This window comes from Pholis gunnellus, assembly GCF_910591455.1.
Source record: "Pholis gunnellus genome assembly, chromosome: 16".
Classification (NCBI taxonomy): domain Eukaryota; kingdom Metazoa; phylum Chordata; class Actinopteri; order Perciformes; family Pholidae; genus Pholis; species Pholis gunnellus.
In genome coordinates this window covers 20,182,832-20,204,317 of record NC_136543.1, presented here as the reverse complement: position 1 = coordinate 20,204,317, position 21,486 = coordinate 20,182,832, and the positions used below count along the sequence as shown (strand labels likewise).

The 21,486-nt window shown below is 42.8% G+C and overlaps 1 protein-coding gene across 1 annotated transcript in view; it reads left to right on the top strand.

Annotated features, from left to right (window-relative positions):
• Positions 1-247: 247 nt before the first annotated feature.
• grin2da (glutamate receptor, ionotropic, N-methyl D-aspartate 2D, a) overlaps positions 248-21,486 on the top strand; it is a gene marked incomplete at both ends in the record, with an annotated part of 106,782 nt that continues 85,543 nt past the window's right edge. Inside the window, 5 exons of the mRNA XM_079176326.1 lie at positions 248-506; positions 570-748; positions 2,004-2,141; positions 7,677-7,943; positions 15,455-15,642. Of these exons, the coding sequence (XP_079032452.1) occupies positions 248-506; positions 570-748; positions 2,004-2,141; positions 7,677-7,943; positions 15,455-15,642 (1,031 nt within the window). The remainder of the gene's footprint in view (positions 507-569; positions 749-2,003; positions 2,142-7,676; positions 7,944-15,454; positions 15,643-21,486) is intronic.

The following is a 21,486-nucleotide window of genomic DNA, read 5'->3' as shown; positions in this document are numbered from 1 at the left end:
AACTTGTTTTTTGGTTACAGAAGAAGTTTGACAGCAGATTGATGACACAATTTTTCTCTCCTCTCCAGGGTCTCCTGTCCTTATCAGGTGAAGCACTGTGAGCCACCGACCCTCCCCTCCCCCCCCCCCACCTCCCCTTCTCTCCTGCCCCAAAGACGTCACCCACTACCCCAAAACCCCTAAATCCCACCTGGCCTCACCTGCCGAAACCCCATCGGACAGCTGCCACTGGCCCTCCCCTTACCCCATGGTGGCCCCAAGGCCCGCCCTCTCACTGCTGTTGGCTGTCCTGGCCTGCACGGGGCCCGTGCGCCCCTCGCCCCCCCTACTGCTGCGGCCCCGGGAGAGAGAGAGGGACTCGGGTGGGGTCAACATCGCTGTGGTCCACTCGGGCTCCTCCCTGCTCCCGGAGACGGTGGTGGTGGGAGGCGCGGGGGTCGGCGAGCCGGGGACGGGGCAGGGGCAGGGGCCCGGTCCGGGAAACGGTCCAGGAGGAGGAGGAGGAGGTGGAGGAGGAGGAGAAGGAGGAGGAAGGGGATTAACGGATACAGCCTCGTTCGAAGGAGTAGCTGCGATGGCCTCGTTTTCCTCCTCCTTCTCGTCGTCCCTGTCCCTGGCGGCACTCGTGGGGGAGACGGTGATGACGCCGTCGGGTCAGGCCAACGTCATCTACCTGGCTGTGAATGAGAGCAGCCCGGGCACCCTGCTGCTGCAGCTGTGTGAGCTGCTGGCCACCACACCACTTCAGGTAAACATACAATTCACCTGGCACACGAGTCCTCCACGACTTATACATCTAGGCTATTAGCTTATTGCTGCCATGGTTCACTTGTTTGTTCATTCAGTTGTGGAGGACTTGCAAACCCTCCCTTCATTCAGTCATGTTCATTTTCATTGTGCATGTTCATCTTTTCACTCGTTCACTCATTCATTCATAGTATAACACTTGTGGATGGGAGCCTGCACCTCAACTCTTGAGAGCTGCTTGAGATCATACCGATGGAGGTAATAAAACGCACCACATGCAATACTCTTGAGTCGCTCATTCATTTATTCATTCATTCATTCTTCTATGAACATGTATGCATGTATCTATTTATCTGACCTGTGTCTATCTGTCAGTTTGTTTTCACGTCACAACAGTGGAAAGGTGTTGTTATGAACATCCTCCATCAAGTATTTGCTTATCAGATGCTACCCTGTTACAATTGAGCTGTCAGCTACACTTAGATTCAATTTGCTCGCCTGCATCGTGACTAGAAAACAAGCGTTAAGTCATCAAGCCAGCCTCAAATCACTGTTGCTCCTCATATCATTACGGAAAGTAATGGCAATTTCCTGACCCTCGTGCGTTTATCCTGAATTCATTACCGCTTTCTCGAATGGTAATCACAACAAAACCCCGGTTACCAGAAGATTCATTCAAAACATGGCTTGTTTGCGTGCATGCAACCGCCACATCTGTTAGTAGGCCCTGTAGGAGCCGGGCTGATCTATGAGCCGTGAGCTTATCTGTGGGTTTTTGTGGCGTGAAGCAGCTTAAGTTGTGCCGGTGCAACACACGCTCCCCTCCTGACAGGACGCCAGTCCACTGCAGCGACTTACGTCAGATTTTATCTCTGGGAACATTGATTGCCAATCAGAGCAGCACAGAAGTCCCATGTTTTTTAAAAGCCTCCAACAGTTTCATTACTTCAATAAACCTGTTAAAGAAATAATCTGTTTCTCCAGCAGTCTAGATTGTGTTAGCAGGGTGAGGTCTTAGTAGAGAGGAGTATCAGATGTTGAATCCTGTGGAAAGCTGCTGAAGGTATACATTTCTCTGATGTATTTTTCCTCCTCTAATTTCTTCTCAAAGCTTGCTGCATAAGAATAACAGAAATGCCAGCTGTGATTAATACAAGTGTGATGAGACGCTTAGGACGTGCTTCTCAATGAGGCTGATGTAATGCCTTTTGTCTGATGTGCTTTGTTTCATTGTGGAACCTTTTTCTTACTTTCAGGGTTTGGTGTTTGAGGAAGAGAGGCCGCCGCCTCCGAACCGCGCCCCTCTGGCCCCCATGCTGGAGTTCGTCTCCGCCCAGACCGGGGTTCCCGTGGTCGCCGTAGGGGGAGGGGCCAGCCTGGGACGAGAGCCACAGGTACAAATGGATTACTTAACGTTGCATCATCAACCTTGTTAATTGGGACTGAAGCTGGTCTGTGGCTTAAAAGATGAAACAAGAAATAGGAAATAATGAGCGAAGTGACTGAAGAGCCACCTCTTAACCTCCACGGATGTTTCTGAGCTGGGACATCGTCATTTCAAATTAAGATTAGAATTATTGCTTCAGTGGAGTTTACACGTCTCCCTTGAAGTTGGGGTCAAAAATAATTGTAAAATACAACCATGGATACCGAATATTTTTCCTTTTTTGTCAGAAAATTTAATTTATTGATTGCTGTCGATAATTTCAACAAAAATAACAGCAACCAAAGCTTTGAATCAATCTATATGCAGATGATGTAACTCTTTTCCCCAATGCCACCAATACTGTTTCATTTAGTGATCTCTGGGATGTGATCAAGATATTTGATTAATATAATAATTAAAATCTCACGCACTTTTAAATGCATCAAATAGGATATTGCAATATTATTTAATAACTTATTCAATTACTCTTTAAAGTTTAAAAAGCAACTTCATATCAAAGTGGAAAGCTGATGACCTGGGCTGGTTGTAAAACGGTGTTTTTTGATGGATTGATTGCTGTCGGGATGAACAGACTATTTCAACAAATATTTGAATAAAAAGGATTCTAAAGTACATTACCCACCGCAGCAACAACAGCCAGATGTTCATATAAACATTGAAACAGTTTTTTCTTGCCGTCATCATTCCTTGTGTTCATATTAAAACAAAATATATTAAAGATATCTTAGTCTAAAGCCCTTTCAAAGTAACTTATGTGGAACAAAATCCACAGTTCTTGGTCTGTTGGAGTCAAATCTATTGGATAGTCTTTTTAGTAAGAAATCTCTTTTTTTTCCAAATCCTTCCGCTGCGGCTCAACCTGGAAACACTGACGAGGTTGTGACCCCATCCTTTCATTTAAAGCCTAGTTATAGCTCATGTATGGCTGTTATCTTAATTATGTTATCTCGGTAAATTATTGTCAACACAATCTGTTGAAGTGGGTGGAAGCTGTGAGTTCTGAAGCGTTTCTTAATGGACTGTTTCCTCATGAGGATTAATTATTGACATAGCAAGTCATTTTTTAATTTCTGATTAATATTTCATTTTAATTATAAATAATTTAGCAAAACATTTTCCTTCAACACATCAGATATTTTTGAGAACTTGGGAGCGGCAGAACACAACTTTAATATATTATGACCTTCTCTAGTTACCTATTTAAACATCCAGTCGACACATTAACATTTATTTGCCTCCTATTGAATCCAAATATTTACATCCTTTTTAACTCTCTTTTGGTCTCAACTAACTCCTGAATGCTGCACTATGTTTGCCTACTTTGACTCTCTGCTGTTTGGTGCAGGTCAGGAAGCAAACATTAGGATCATTAGAGCTTTATCTCAGAAAACATCTGCCTGCTGCAGCTGTGAATGGGTTTAATGAAAGTGTCGACACTCAACCAGAAAGTCGTAGCTGTAAAACCAAGACGAGGAGGTTTAAGACGCTACAGCGCTGATTGGAGCTCCGGGGTCGGGTGATAAGTCTCTGTGGGTTCATCACTATGAGCAACTGCTTTCACACTACAGATAGTCATTTGTTTAATTTTCAATACACAGTGAAATAAAGCAACTTTAAGACCAGCGTGGGACCTTAGGTGCTAGTATTAGAAAACATGCAGAGGTTATTGAGTCAATTCTTTACACCTCATTAGGTTCTCATCATAGCAAGAGCTGGCACAGACTTGAAGCAAAACTACTTTATTTCTTCACAGAAATAAACATTTCAGCTCTGGATGTGACAATTGCTTCAGGCCTGTGAGAAATATTGATGTCTTAACAGTCACTCTCACTAACAGACGGCGGTACCTTATAGCGCAGTTCCACTCAGACTGGAGTCCCTTGGAGGATATAGTTATTTTCTAAATGCTAAACATTTTAGGAAACCTGCTGCTCCGGCCTCATCACTAAGCACTAATGTAGGAGATGAAAATGTAATGTTTGTCAAAATTGCCCTAGTTCTGCTACTGCTGCTGCTGAGCTCAACAGCACCACAAGCGCTTCGCATTACTGAGCAGAAGACATTTGTTGGTAATTTAACATTTGCTTGTGTACACTGCAGTAATCCACTGTACGACTGAGACAACTTGTATTAGCAATTGCAACACACATATATATATATATATATATATATTCTTTCTTTCAAAAAAGTTTCAAAATTCACGATCCAGTTCGTCATGATGAATGCTGAGTCACCGTGTTTCTTATCCACCGGTACAGACTAATGAATGTCAGCTCTCCAGCTGTTCTAATCTGTGTGGGAATATTGTGCTGACAGACGTTAGCAATAAGTAGATCAAGCTAACAAAGAGGTTCAACATGACAGATGTGGTATCTAATAAATAGGCCAATTTGTTTCAAGTGGATCTTTATGACGGCATGATGTGGTTATTGTGATTTCTACATAACTGCATCTTGCAGCTACTGTGACATTTGATGTAAGATGCTGAGCTCGGTACCGAACTGTCAGCATCTGAAAATAATCGTTATCAAAAGCAGCTGCCGTTAAGGCAGCGAGGTGAGTGTGCTTTGAAGTCACGCGAGCCGCAGAACTACTTTTGCTCTTGTTAGACTCAATCGAGTCCCTTTGATTACGTTTATACACCTCAGCGTGCTGCTGCCGCTGCATATTAATACTAATGCTAGACTTTCACTGAGCCTAATATGTTATTTACCTTTAATATCTTGCTTCAAGAGTTTACCAGCAAACTTGTGGAGCAGCGATAGAGTGAACTCAGAATTGGCTCTTGTGCAGCATAACACAGTTATAATGCTATAAAAAACACTGGAAGCTCCATATCTAACAAGTTCAAGTGTTCACAAGTGCTACTAGAAAAGGCAAACATGGCTCCATGTGATTTTTTTTAATATGTACATATATTGAGTCATGGCTGACCAGCATAGGCTGTGTTTTAGAAGTGGACATAGTCAACGTGGCCTCACCCACCGGTCTGTGGACTGCTTCTCTGAAGCCTCAGATTCGGCATTTTGTCCGTCTTGGTGTTTTGCAACCAGAGTGTGACACAGGAAGTGCAACCGAACAACATTTTTAGGCGCACACACATTTTGCAACTAACTTTCATGAAGCGAAAACACACCGTGAGAGGGTGAAAGATTTAACACAAAAACACAGACAACTTCAAGACCAGACAACGCCTGGGTAGCCACCTGTCAATCACAAGGTAGCCCTAAAGCATCCCCTGCTTTATGGTCTGTTTGACTCTAAATGGACCATCATTTACTAAATGAACATCATGCTGTATTGAAGAAGACTTGAAACTAGAGATTGAGACCATAAACTCATGTTTACAATGTTTACTGAGGTAATAAATCAAGAGAGAAGTAGAGTCATTTTCTCTGATTGCCATCAGACAGAATGCAGCTTTAAGGCACTTCAGCGTTGACTTCACTCCTCAGAACTGGAGGTCGCCGCCTGCTGAGGAGAGCATCATGGAATGTTTTACTCCAACAAGTTATTTTGGGTGACATTTGAAATGAGATGTATAAATAAAGTGATTTTGGTGACACATAACAATTTAAACACACACATTATGTGTTCAAGGCCTGCCGGAAATTTGAAAATATGTTGATATCAGTTTTTACAAAGTCTGCTAAGAACTATGATGTCAAACCACTGGTGGGTTTTGGGGTTTAGATGGTATTACAAACAAAAAGAAAATCAGAAAGAATGCGGACGACATTTTTCATTCATTCATTCATGATGGCAGTTATGTTCCTTGAAATCTACCTAAGCGGCTCATATACAAAGCTACGGGCTAGTTTGAACTAGGAAGCACAGCTAGGCTAACTTAGGTTGCCAGTTGCAAGCAGAATACATGGAATTAGCTCATCTCTCTCCTCATGCACTGTGTTCAATCCAAATGCTACTTGGATGGAAGAGCCACGGTTGGGTGACCCGGCCTATTGGGCTTCAAAACAACAAATGCGCAGATTTGCCCCCAGAGTAGCCCTGCATTTGAGAAATGTTTGTATAACTGAACTCTAATCAGTTCTTAATTGCCTTAGGGACGCTGAGTCATGCATTTGTTTCCCCCTCGATACACGCCAAGAATCAATCAACCTTGTGTCAACAGTGCTTTGGAAAACTGTGACTTGGGACACGACGTCAGTCATTCATTGTTTCTGCTGAGTGCTCACATGACAAGTGTGCAAGTCGAGTATTTAAGCTCCAGCGTCAAAGGTTGGCACCGACATGTTTTTATATTTCACATTACACCCTCGCCACTCGCTCCCAGCACGTTCCCTGCACTCTCCCCTCTGAGCTGGGGCGAGACAAGCAAGACAAGCTTACAACATGAATCCGGCTGCCACTGGTTTCAGAGCAGCGTAACCCTCGAGGTGAGCCCTGTCGACACGGGGAGGCGGTGAGACGCCCTGAAGTTTCCCCTCTGATCATCCACATCCACACAAAGATGCACAAAGAGACTGGGTGATTAATTTAAACACATGCTCGACTGCCTCTTTGTATGCCTCTATGTCCAGGAAGAGCAAAAATAAAGTTGCACGTTTTCACAGTGTCAGAGAAAGTCCTTTTGCTTTTTTTCAGTGTTTAAGCTCACATTTATTCAAACTCTTAACCTACGGATTCGACCTTTGTTCTAGTTTCAAGGAAAATACAAAAGAGAAAAGAAAGACGAAATGAATCCGTCTCTCAGCCAGCGAGTGGCTCGTCTGTCCAGGTCAAATGTGACCGGAGCAAGAGGAAGGCGATCACTGTTTCTTTCATTGACACTGAGAGCCTGATTCAGAAGTCAAAGGACATTTTTGTTGACAGACAGGCAGCGTTGTACCTCCTGGTGTTTAGTCAGTCAGCCGGCCACGAGGCAAAGAACGGAGCGGAGCTGGATGAGAACGGCAAGACTGCATACTGTGTGGATCCACTCTTACAGACCTGGGAGTATGAGAGCCTGCACTATGCTCATGACAGTTCAGCACCGTGCGTTTTGCAGTGAACGCCGATGCCGGTGGGCTGCATGTTGATGGAATTGGTAGCGTGTCGGTAGCGTGTCTGCTTGTAATTGAGGTAAAACACTGAAGTAGCAACCTGTCGCCCTTTATTACAATGTTGTTACAGAACTTTTACTGAGACTTCAGCCAGTGAAACACTTCCAACAGCTCTATTCAAAATATTACCTATGTCAGGGTAGTGAAAATATACGCATCATTTTAAGTCATCCCTGTCGTGAAATGTGACGATTGTCACATTAAATATAAATTCACAAAAGCGTTGTTAAACCCACTATCAGTGTGAGCTACGACGGCCAATCGCAGTATTAGCTCACACAGTCTGCGTCGCATAATTCTCGCCTCAAATGTTTTCAGAAACACATCTTAACTGCTGGTACCGGATCACAAACCTTCTCATCTTAAAGCCACATGTTCTCATGGATTCATCAGGTCTCTCGCTCTCTCATTGCTTTTAGGAAACTGGCTCCATCTACCTCCAGTTCACCTGCTCCACCTCGCTCCAGCTCGAGGTGATCTTCGAGGTGCTTGAGGAGTACGACTGGACCTCCTTCTCTGTCGTGACCACCCGTCACCACGGCTATGAGGACTTCCTGGCCATGGTGGAGGGTATGACGGATGGCTCATTCATCGGCTGGGAGAAGAAGAGCGTGGTGATTCTCAACGTGACGGATGACCCCGGAGGGGCCCGAGCCAAACGGATGCTCAAAGACTACGAAGCCCAGGTGAGTCAGACCTTAATGTTCCCCTAATATATACACATATACATATATATATATATATATATATATATATATATATATATATATACTTCTTGTGTAGCCCGGGGCTCAGCTAACCAACGTCAGTAAAGACTCCACAAGCATTAAAGACGCAGCAATTAAAAAAAGACCATTTCCTCCATTATTACTGTGACTTCCTGTTATCAGCTGCTGAATTTGAAATTCACTTGTTCACTATTGGCCGTGCCCATAAAAGCGGAGGGTGATAGAGAACCTGAAAGTGCAAGGTTCCTAATATTTGGGGGTTTGTTGTGTACTCGGAGGATTACAGACGGGCTCTGGTAACATGTGATCATTTGCATTAAAACAAATGTTGAAAACATACTTTTATTAGCATTTGAGATGTATATAAGGGAATTACTCCGTTCTGGAGAACGTCTTCAGGGAATAAAAAGAAAAGAATGGATAAATAAATAAAAATATAAAATATTATAATATGTAATGTGTTTTCAAAGATCATTACTCAAGTCCATTATTAAATACATGTATGAGAATATATAGGCATTTGAGACTTGTTTTCAAAGAAGAACAGGAAGAAGTAAAATCTCATAAGAGAACATTAGAAGAATTAGTAAAGAAATACTTCAAGTTCAAATAAAGTGTCAAAAGTCATGAGTCCTCCTCGACAGTCTCACCGTCAGCTAATCACAGAACATTTACAGTCAATGCAATCTAAAGGTGATGTGATGGTTTAGATATAAACAGCTTTCTGATGCACAGATGGGGGAAACTTTTCCTCTGTATGCCGGAGCAGAAAACAAAGAAAACCGGTGATTCAATTTCAGCAGGACTCCAAAGAGTCAATACCAGGTTAATCAACTTTGTCAGATCAATATATTTGCAGTGCTCTCTCTGCACCTGCAGTTTTGACAATAAAAGATTCGTCTTCAGGCTTTTTTTAACAAGAGGAAAGATTCTGAGGAAAAGCTATAACATCTCACCATTAAATAAATTGGCTTCCGGTAAAAGCCTTATTTAGGAGAGGTTGACTGAGGACACACTATTCATTTACGCTGACATCCTGGGGGACCACTTACACACACACACACACAATCTATCACACACACACACACACCTGGGAGCTTTGTAGCGCGACTGCAGCGTTTAACTGTTGCAGCTCCGCTCTGCAGCTGCTCTCCTGAACCACTGAGCATTCAGTCTTCTTCATCCTGTATGATGAATCCTCTTCTGTGAGGGGTTTTCAGTGCAAATCTCACGTCTTACAAACGTGTTGTTTTATTGGATGACTTGATCGTCCTCTTTGTTTGTTTTTTAAGTGCGTCAGACTTTTTGTCTTTCACACATTGAAGCATTTTCTGAGAGGTTGAGACTCGACGTCATCGTTTACAGTGAAAGAAGTGTTTCCCCCGTGTCCCTGTGATAGCCTGCTTCTATGCAACCACTTCCCACAGTGGCCCTTATGGATCAACGTATCCTCAAACAATGATTCGTATGATATCCAACAAAAAGTTACTCCTCATTTTTCGTGCTTTTTCCCCACGATGACCTGCAACACGTGTCATCTTCCGCTCGTTACGTGCATACACGGTCTTCTCAAAATAAACTTCCGTCTTCCCAGGAAACCCAGTTTTTTGGGTTTAGGCGACATAATGATTTCCTGAGGTTTAGGAATAGATCATCCTTTGGGTAAATAAACAAAAACATGGAAGTTATGTGACAAAAACATGAACTTCTCGTTTCACATTGGGAACGAACGGCGGTCTCCCGGCAGAAAGGTCGCTGTTTGTTTGAGCATGAGCAGTACCTCCTCCTTCTCTCTTATTCCTCTGTATCCTCCCTATTCGTGTTCTTTCCTTGCTGTCATCATTTTACCGTTGTGAGCATAAGATGACCTTTGTCGAAATGAAGTCAATGAAAGGGAGAAAGAGAAGACAGAAGAAAAGGGAAACTTCACAAAACGGGCCGGGAGAGCATGATGTAATGTCATGAAAGTGGTCTGAAATGATGAATAGGGACGGAGGGAATGAACTCTGCTGGGTTTTAGATGTGGTTCTTTTTAAAGAAGAGTCCGTACAGGTGCAGGTTATTTTAGGAGATGGTTAATGAGTTTAAAGCATGGTGGCTTCACTGCATTTAGCCGAATCAGTTCCAGGGTTGTGGTATTGTTCCTGCTCACTTACTGACACTTCAAAAAATAGTTCTAGCGCTAAGAAAATTTCTATCAGCATGAATTTTGTGCTAATTGGCAAGTTGTAAGCATTATGATGTAGTAAACTAAGATGGCAATCACTGTAAAGACGACACCCTCGTACCAAGAGCATGCTGGATTTGTCATAGGGAGCATAGTAGGGTCATGGATGTGGTTAGCATGCTAAATATCATATATATTGAGCCTCAAAGAGGTTTAGTGATTTACCCTCTCATGGCTGTAGACTCTACGTCTTATTCAAATCTGAATCCACGCATAGAAATCTATGCAATTTCAAGTGTGTTGCTCTTCAATTATGTTGAAGGTAAACTCAGTCATTTGGAATGATTATAGTGGCATTGACATTGGTATTTATATTAAATTAAATTAAGTACTAACTGCCATTGACCTCCAGTCATTTTTATCAAATTATCCATGTTCACTCCAAATCACTGCAATACAAAGCTTTGTAGCGCACGATTCTTAAAACTTGATATTTCTGCCTTTGGATTTAAAGGTTGTTTTATATCTTCAGCCCGCTGCATATTTCACATTTTATGTTTCAAACATTGATTTTTTAAAGGTCCAGCGTGAAGTGCAAATGTCAGGGGTTACTTCAAACTGTCATGAAGGAGAGTAATTATCCTCTCATCACGTATCTCGAGGTTACCGGTGAACAGCGTCAATGAAGAAAAGGTAATGCCCGAAGATTTAGTCACTTTTACATCAATACACCTTGACATGCTGGTGCTAAAAGTCATTTGTCGACTGAAAAGTGCTCCGGCTGCTGAACTATTCCTGAAATGTCCGCCTCCACACAAACAAAAGCAGACAACGGGCAGTCAAGCACAGCGCGAGCTTTTGGACATTCTCCGAGGATGTTTTGTTCTGTTGGTTCTTTCACTGACATGTTTACGTCTGCGCATTGTGTTCCTCAGTTCCTGGGTCAGTATCTTCTATCAACATTTGGTATTTTTAACAATATAGGCGTACATGTCCTTGAAAAAAAATGCTCATTGCATCTGTGTTGGCGTTCCTAACTAAAGGAACAATGTGCTGTGGAAGCAGCCTTACTCAGGATGGATATGTCTCGTTTGACTTATTTTACGTCTCCTCAATCGACTCTTGGGTGATCTGGAAATCGATCTGCTCTGCTGCTATGTCACAAGGTACATTTAAATGCTTCTCAACATGCTTTGGAGGAGCAAAGATCAATGAACGAGGAGGAGGCTTGAGTGATGAAATACCAGAGCATCGTAAGCAAAAGTCTGTTGATGAACACACCCCTCTACTGGAACTCTGGGAGCGATTGGACACACCGGCTGATCGGGCCGCTTTGAAACTTAATCACCACAGCAGAGCACTTTCAAACCTGTGTGGACAGTCAATTATTATTCCCATTGTTTTCATCATTTTGGTGACTAAATTATTTCCACACATTAAGGCATTCTAATTATAATGTGGTAAATAAATAATGAACACAAATAACTAAAAAGTAGACTTACTTGTACAAAGTCTACATAAAGGTTTGTACTCAAACTGTTTCATCATCAGGAGCGACATGCTTCTTGATTATTATCAGGAGAGCTCGTTACATTATCTGTACAAACACACGAGTGTGACACCTGCCCGATTCAGTCTGATCTAAAAGCTCTTGAACAGTGACTAAATGGAGCTTGTGGTTAAAGTAGTTTGTCAAAGAGAAAAGCGTTTTTTTCTGTTTTCAATCCAAGGAAACAAAAGATACAGAGCAGTGAAACTGATGATGGTGATGTAGCTGGAACACCATTATCACCTGTCAATCACTGTGTAGCCCCGCCCCTAAAGCATCCCCTGCTAAATGAACATCATGCTGTATTGAAGAAGATCTGAAACTAGAGATTGAGACCATAAACTCATGTTTACAATGTTTACTGAGGTAATAAATCAAGAGAGAAGTAGAGTCATTTTCTCATAGACTTCTATACAACCAGAGGAGTCGCCCCCTGGTGGACATTAGAGAGAATGCAGCTTTAAGACACTGTTTCGTGTTCCCTGTTTCGTGTTAGCACGCTGTTTTCGTCGGACCTCTTTGGAATCCAGATTTGGGTTGAGTTGGTCCCTCAGGTTACAGGAGTTCAAATTCTCCATCACACTATGATACCGCTGGTTTTTTGTTGTTGTCATTATTACACCTTGTCGCTGTTCCATTTTGAAACGCCGCTCGCGGGGTTGCATGCCAATATCTGCATAATCCCCCACATGATGCTGAGGCCTTTGATGAAGTGCTCTCTCCATCTCTCTCCTCCTCTTTTTTCTTGTGCTCCCGTTCCCCCTCTCCCTCTCTCGTCGGACATTAAAAATGACTCACAAGCGATATCTGCAACGTGAACGATCTGTATTTCATTTACACCTGGAATTAAAATAAGCCTCCAGTGCACCAAAATAATTTATTTTCAAAACATAAATACTGCAACGCCTCGCCGGCCTGACAACTTTCTGTCGCAGCCAACGCAAAATTATTAATCTTATGTGTCTTTTTCTGCATAATGTTGGAGGCATTGGGGAGGCTCCAGTGCTGCACGGGCCATTTATTTGACTTCAAAGCTTGCCTCAGCCAATTAGCATAACGCTAGCATCAGCTGATGATTCGCATCACGCTGTTGTGACTGGTAAGCGAGGTAGCGGGCGTGTTGTTTGTCCTCTTCATGTCTCTATTATTACAGGACAGCATGACATATTAAGCAGTGCAGCAACAGGGACTGAGGCTATATTTAATTCACTTTTTCAGACTTTGATATCAAAGTGTCAGAGTGCAGCTCTGACCATCTTCTGAGGTGGTTTCAGCGGTTAACCACCAACTTCACAGTTAGTTGGTTCAGGTGTATTGGTGTATTACTCAAAACAAGACTGGCGGCTCCTAAAGCGGTCAGCATAGATGCTGGAATAGCAACAGTCATATCAGAACTGGAGAGCATTTGTTCATTGAAAGAAGACCGAGGAACGGCACTGACGTACGGAAGAACGGCCAGGCATTACATTAGTACCATTGTTATCCAGTCAATGACTTTGTCATCTCTAGAAATAGAGCTTTGTTCAAAAGCGAGGAGATCAGGAGTGGCACGCCGGCATGCTTCGATGGCATCGTGACAATCGTACCAACTGATGTCAGACATAGATCGATGCATCAGACTGTGCTTCAATCTAAATTGATTCAGAAACGGCATTGTGTGTTTCCGTTAGAGATAACATTCAGATCATTCCTCGTCATTTCAAGAGAAGAATATTGATGTTATTTAATTTGAGAGTATTTAACCCACAGAAATGATTTAACCTGAAGCGGCGCTGTCCGGGCCGCTGTGGTGCTGAACAGGCTGCTGTTCACACACAGCAGCTTGTTTTACTTTCTCTCCGTCAACTATGATGACTTCTTCATCTATTTATCTAGAGAAATTTGCCTTTTTGTTTTCTTGAGAATTGACATAAACAAATCATTCATCATGAGAAAATATGCTTTGTTATCCTGAAATGATAAAATAATTGTTCTTTCCGCGATAAGATAAAATGTCGTAAGCAAAGCCGTTCTTGGCTTCTGCACTGAAGGGTTTCCTGGAGGGAAAAGATTCATTTTCTTCAGACCGGCTTTGGCAAGAGTTTGATTGACAGATGGTTCATACAATCACCTGCCAAGTCTTTTCTTTTTAACGTGCTTCCCCTTTTAAGAACAGTTTCTCAGCTTCTCAGATGGTTCTGTGTAACAGCCCATCTGGCACTTCAGGTTAATATTGCTAGGTGGTAAAAATGGAAGTGTTCCGTAGTGAAAATAAAATATCTGCCTTTTGAAAAACGTGCAATACAGTGCATTGAAAAACAGTGGCACTAAATTAACCTAGTTCTCTATCAAAAAGGTGTTTCGTGCGAATAGTCAGTACATTTGAAAAGAGACTTTTCATTTTCAACCTGGATGTTTGTGCGATAAAACTGCCATGTTAAAATATTAACAAGCCACGGGGATCTAAATGAAATGTTTTCCTCCGAAATGAGATGTCCAACGTTTGAAGAATGAGACACCTGCGCTCACAAAGTGATTGATGCCGTAGAATCACAACAAATTACGCCTCATCGGATGGCAGAAGACAAGAGAACTCAGCGCCACATGTGAAGAACTCTAAATATACTGACATCTCAGAGGACTGACGGGGATCGAGCGTTACCTTGGACCTCGTGCCGAAACAGACTCCATTTGCTGTCGGGCCGAGCGGGAGGGATCGCCGTCATCTCGATGAATGTGCGAGCGTGTGACGGGACCCGTGCACCGCACGCCTGCCGGAGTGTGTCAGTGAAGCATTTTGATCTCGACTAATTTCAGTTTTATAACCGCTCCAATGGTCTTACAAAACTGTGGAGCACATTTTTACACTGGTGCTTCCTCTGAGTAATCATCTGAAGCACCCTCAGCATCAACCACACACACACACACACACACGCACACACACACACTCTTTCCCTCACCCTCTTCTAGTTTCATGTTTTATACTCTTGTTTTGTCTTTTTAATCTCGCTACCCCCCCCCCATCCAATTCCCCTTTGAATAATGTATGAGAGGGAAATGCATGCCGACCAGGAGGCGCCGTTTATCAAGTGCAGCTCCCTGTGTTTGAAAAAAACAAAATAATAATAAACAGGAGAGGCAATAATGTATAAGTGCACCTAGTGTACTGATGTGTAAATGGGTATAATCCATAATTCTTAAGGAAACATGAAAGGGCATTATGGGACCAGGCATGAAAGAACCAGCGAAGATGAGAAATGGGATGGAATTTCACTTTTGTGCTCCACGCTGGTCGATTTCTCCTGTTTTTCTTCTCGCCCCTCACCCTCTCTCTCTCACTACTCTTGCTTTTCTTCCCTTTGTTTCCTCATCTTCCTCCTTAGTCTTGGTCTGATGCGTTTTATTTTAATTTTATTTCCCTCATAACCATCCCTCTCTTTGTAATCTTATCTTCCCCTCTGCCCTCCTTTTATACCCCGTCTCTCCTTTTGAAATTACATCTTTCTCTATTACCTCTTAATCATTTGTTGATTTCCTTCCTTCCTGTCTCTTTCATTTTATTGATTTCCTCCCTACCTTCCTCTTTCCTTCTTTTCTTTTCATGATTCATCTTTTACTCTCCCACTTTTTAAACCTACTTATATTCATTATATTCTCTCCATAATAATTACCTCTCCTTATACCCCTCCTACTTGCCTCCATCCTTCTTCCACCAATTACTTCCCACCCTCTCGCTCCCACCTTACTCACTCCCTCCTTCTCCTCCTCCTCCAGGTCCGTCTGCTGTACTGCTCCCTGGAGGAGGCTGAGCTGGTTTTCCGGGCGGCCTTGGCGGCGGGTCAGGCCGGGCCCAGTCACATGTGGTTCGCCGTGGGACCGGCTCTGTCCGGTTTGGGCCTGGAGGGGCTGCCCAAGGCCTTGTTCGCTATTCGGCCGCAGGGCTGGAGGGATGAGCCTCGAAGGTATGAGCAGAGCAGGAGCGCTTCAGGGGTTCACTGGCGGTGGTGCTTCCTCAGGTAGAGAGGAAGTCATTTCAAATCCTGTTCAGGTGTTATATATATATATATATATAGTGACTTTTATTCACTTTGCAATGATGGACGTTTGGGGGCTAGATATATGCAAAACAGATGTGGACCAATAAATAATCATATCTGCTTTTCCTAAACAAAACATGTATTTATCTTCTGTATTTGAGATGAAAACTGCAAACTCAAGGTTCACTCACTTCGCTATTCCTGAAGCTTCAAGGCGTACTGCACAGCCTTCAGGAAAACCGAAGGTAGCGAATCTTGACTTTACAATGTTCCCAAGGTCAAGAATAAAACGTACGCTCAATATTTATTTTGCTGTAGTTTGTAGAACAAAAAGAATCCTAAATGCAGTGAAGTGAATGAGGGCGTGTGGACAAAACATTCAACTTTTCATCTGTAAAAAGGAAGATTGTAGATGTTGTTCATGCAACAGTAACATCACGCATCTCACTTTTACTACGGGCTCCATGTAATCTACATCATCGGTTAAAGAAAAGTCAAACAACTTAACTGACAGCAGGGCAAGAATACACAGAATTCAACCAAAGTCTGAGAGCCTGTCAACATAACACCATGTTGTAATCTTGACGTGGTGTCGGCCTGTCGTTTACGGTCGTCGTGGAGGCTGTACAGTTTGTGTAGGATCTGGTTTGTTTATTGGATTAAATCCAAAGTGACACAAGCGAGAAAATTAAGTTTTGCTTTGTCCTCCCCACTGCAAGGAGACTACTTTGCCAAATAATTGGCCTCCTGGTGGCAATAAAAATCCAATCACAAAACTATCAAAACGTACCGGAACCAACCTTCCACATGATTGACAAGCGCTCGGAACAACTTCTCCAGCCTATCGAGGACAGACTGGACACTACAGCCTATACGGGCCGGGGCTAACTAGTTAGCATGCTAATGTCAGTAGATATCACTGCACAGAGACTGTAACCTCTTCACACGCTGCTGAGAATGTGAGTTCATTTTGTAAATGTTTTAAACTAAAATGATGGCCAGATCGTCCACATTGCTCCTTTAAAAGTTATTAATGTCCTTTTCACTTTTAAATAACACCAACCGTGCTGATAACATTCACAGCTATGTTCATTGATATTAAATCAACCCCCAAGCAGCAGCGCCCCGACCCCTCAGGGAACCCTTAAACACAACGTGAAATGTCAAATAATAACTAGAACACTCTGAAGCTTTAATGCTCATACAGTTGTGCATGTTCCTAAATTATGTTTTACAGCACGAGAAGCCTTTTACAGTATTCACTGTTTTAGTGTACGTGTACAGTATGTTGTGCGATTATTACTGTGATGGAAAATCCGCCTCTGACATCGTTTCTTTTCTCTCAGCTGAATTGGGAATTTAAACGTATTAAGTGAGTTCCGCGATGCCGAAGCCTCAAAGCTGCTGAAAACCGAACCTTGTGATCTTAAAAACACACGAGGATCAGTGCAGGAAATACACATTCTGTTCTTCAAGCCCTGGGAAATACACTTTGTGCACCTCCTTGTTTTTCTTGCAGCAACACACAGAAGCGTTGCACCGTAACATTTTACGACCCCCCGCCCCGTTCATGGTGTATTCTCTGCTGCTGGGATGACCTGATTTCACCGCAGGCGTCATTAGATTTCCATCTAATCTAATCTAAATGACTGACCAGGTGAAAGGTGGAATCCCTTATTGAATTAAACCATTAAATGACGCATAGGGAGAGGAAGCCGAGAAAGCATTCCTAGCCAACTTCTAGATTCCAAACTGTTCAATAAGTTTTATATCTTTCCATAAAACAAGTCAAAATAAAACAGATTCCTAAACGTGGAATGCATAAAACGCCCACTGAGCTCAAGGATCTGACTCATTTTTTAGCATCATCCCACACATCATCTCGGGTATTGCCCCGTCGCTCTCTGTGCTTTAATAAACACCCTCTGACTACCGGCCATCTTGAATGAACGGGTCTCTCTGAAGACCTGACTTTACCCGCACCTCAACCATAACTCAGACTACAACTTATGATTCAGGGCACTCCTCTTCGTTCACAATTGTATCACTATTAGCAAATAAGTTCAGTTCTTGTACACCAGAAAGTCTTACGACATAGACGGGTGTGTTGGATCTCAGGAGTCTGAAAGAATCAGAACTCACGTTTACGTTACAGTAAATGAGTTGGTCCTCTGACCAGTAATGTAGGACAGAGAGAAACGTGGTAGGGCAGAAATCAAAGACAGACTCAGCTTTAAAGTCAACAGTGTTGTTATTAAACCTAATCTAAAGTCTCACAAACAAACAGGAGCTCTAGCACTATAACAGCAAACCACACACTCCCCTGGCCGAGCTGCTGCAGCCGACTTAGCCGTTCAAATTACAAGAACAGTTTGACTGAGCGCTTCTCGCGCTCGGCTTTTTGTGATTGTCTTTTATTCTTTCATGATGAGGAGATGAGCTCCAGGTGAGTGGGTTCCACACCTGCCCTTATATGGGAGTGGGTGGAGCCACATGGCAGGAATGTAGATGCCTGCAATCACCCTGCTCCTTACCCCCCCGTCACTAGTTCATGTCTGGCTTCCATCACTAGCAGCCTGTCAGTAGTGGAACATAACAAAGCGCATGTACTCGTACACCGTGGGCCCAGTTTTAAGATACTTTAGTATTTCATGCAGTGTTTTGCATACACATCTTAACATTTGACGACACTTTTCATTGCTCTATTTGAATTGAGATATTTACCTGTGACTGAAGGCAAATACTTGGTAATAATGACTTGGTCATGTGATATTTCCCGACTTAATGAGTTGATTAGAATCGCCTGAATGCACCGTGGAATAATTGACCAGTGGACAATGGTTTATTGGATACTAACGGGTGCAAATGATACACCAGCTGTGTGCTCCAAATCCCAACAATGAAACATTTCAGATGAACGACAGAGTAATCCCCGCCTCCCTTCAGTGGTATGTTACAGTAAGTCGGCTCTCTGCTGCCGTGTGTGTGGCTGCTGCTGCTGATGGATCCCCTAGAGAGCATTTCTAGACACTAAAGAAATGATGCTTATGATGTGGTCCAGTAGTTTTTGTGAAGACATTAAAGAAACGGCACCCTTGCTGCGATGGGAGCAGAGTCTCACCCCACTGCACCACTAACAGCTCTTTCAAGTGTGAAATAAAATGCAACCTTGTTGACAGATTCAACATTATCGTAAGACACAAGAGAAGATTTTCCTAACATGTGGGGAGGAGTTGCCATAATCGTAACACGACACACATGCGTCTGCTATCACAAACCACTTCAAGTTTCAAGACGTCAAATATTAAAGCTTAGGCAGTGGCACGCGGCATCTTGACACCGCTGCCCAAACAGCACGATATGATGAGTACGGATGAGATCAGGTTGGAAAGTGGATGCTGTCCGATGTTACAATTGCAGCGCATGGGAGTCTCAATGGTAACACCGTGAGTTACGCTAAAAAATCAACAATATTTCAAATGTTTTTACGTTGAGATAATGAGATAATGTATAAAACATAATGAGATTAATATTAAGACTCACCAGATGTACCAGCTGGCACGTTTGTGTCGTTCGTTGTTGGCACATTGATTTCAAACACAAATTTAGCCAATTTGATTGATGGAAGTTGTAAAAATACTTCACAACCAGAATCTCACTAACAATATAAGTGAGTGACATCTGACTTGACGCACTTGCCAATACGGCTCGTGCTTTTTGGAGAGGCCCGTTCCTCCAGATAGACCCTCTCCGATGACTTCTTCTGAGGCACGAAGTCTGGCTTCCTCTCCCTTCAACCAACCAAAGGGGGAGAATTGACCAAGCTGTGCTCGCAAATCTTACAAATGTATCGTGTGTTAGAGGTGAGCAGCTGGTCGCGCTCATGCTTTGGCGTTCATTAGAGAACAGAATTAGTATGCATGACATGTGTGAACTATGTTAACTAACAAAGGACAGCTACATGCAGACAACCGATACATACAAACACACACGAATGCTCACTTTGAATGTTTCAGGTTCTCAAAATACACTTCTGTGTTTACAGAAAATGTGCAGTTTTCACTGGTTGTATGCATTTAGTGTATTTTTCAAAATAAACTAATTTCAAAATAAACTTCCAATGTAGTTAGGTAGTTGTACTTAGGTGACAAGTATTGTGGTATGGGTAAAAATAAGTACATTTGTTAAATAAAATAAGTCAGATTGTTACGTAACTGGCGTAAGTTTGGTGCGTAAGTTACAGAACAAAACTATGAGTCAGTCAAACACTGTGTTCAACGTATCAGCGTACGATGGTTTGTAGATCTTACGACTTCTCATTTTTCGTGCGTTTTCCTACAAAAAGCCAGCAACATGTTTCAGTTAATGTCCTGGATGTGTTTACATTGGAGCTAAAGGGTGCGTCGGTGCATCTGCATCAGACGCTGAGGGACTGTGACCTTGCGTCGGTATTAAACAAGTTGGGAGTGAGACAGAGGAGTTGATCCCGGTCATATTTCTCAGCGATATTTCGTTCCGCACTGACCAACGTGATGTGTTATTTACGCAGCAAGAGAAAAAGTGCGTCACACGTTACATTTAACGTGACTCTCCTCTACTGTACCAGCGATGTCACAACCTTTAAAGTGACAGAAGCGACATAGTACAACCGTTGAACCCCCTTCTTCCTCCCCTGAAGACGCCATGACTGTGAATTAATTCCCTGTGTAGAGGACAGAATTTGTGACATCCCAAATTTATGCGCAGAGCACTTTTGAACTCTCTTCAGCAGTCCTTCCCCACTTCATGTCCGGCCCCGCCAGCTTGTTTGAAGTGGTAATGCTCTGCATTAGGGAAGGACTGAAGTGCTTTATGAATGTGGGGTCATTAGATGTGGGGTTTCCTGCCTGGCTGGAGCAGAACGCTAGCCAGAAGTTATTGTTGGTCTTAAATGTTTATTTTACATAATGAATGCTTTTCATGTCTAATAAGATGTAAGAAGTGCCTGGTGTTGTCTTTAAGTGCTGAGTTACAAATCAGAGTCGACTTTACAGCCGTATTAAAAAACAGTGCCCGTTATATAGTCGCTTGCTCAGTGAAATCTTCCTGCAGATCAACGTCTGATCTATTGTTGAATTACCCGGAGACAGACAGCCAGAGAGCCTGCTGATGTTTACCATTGGTCCACCGGCTCCAGCTGCTTCATTCATCAGCTGCTCAAAAACCAGCAGACTAGCAACAACCATTCACATTCATACAGCTGATCAAGGTCATAACCATCCATTTTACCTCTTTAAATTTAATTAATGTTACTCTTTTCCTTTAACTCGCAGCACGATGGCAAACAAATGTATTTCATAAAATGCTGCCCTATCCCTTTAAAAGCCAGGAATCCTGACAGCACACTGGTGTCTCTGATGATCTGCACCAAAGCAAAGAAGAGCGGAAAGAGACCCGATGCTGATCAGTCTGGTTTTGAGCTGGATGGGAGAACATTTTGATTTTGCTCTTTAGTCTTGATTCATCACTTTCTGTGTGCATAGAAGTGCATATCCCCAACACAGGAAACTCATTTGTAGAAATTGGGCAATTCTACAGCGTCTCAGTCAGTGAAGATGTAATTACTTTTCATTTTGCTGAAGTCCCACACAATTTAAACTGCTACGATGGGCGGTTTTCAACATTTTGCATCGTTTTAGCTTTGAGGTATTGAGGAGAGAAGTCCATTCATTTCCCTCCGTAAGTTCAGTGCTATTAAGTCTTTTTGAATGTCATTGTTACTGCGTGCAC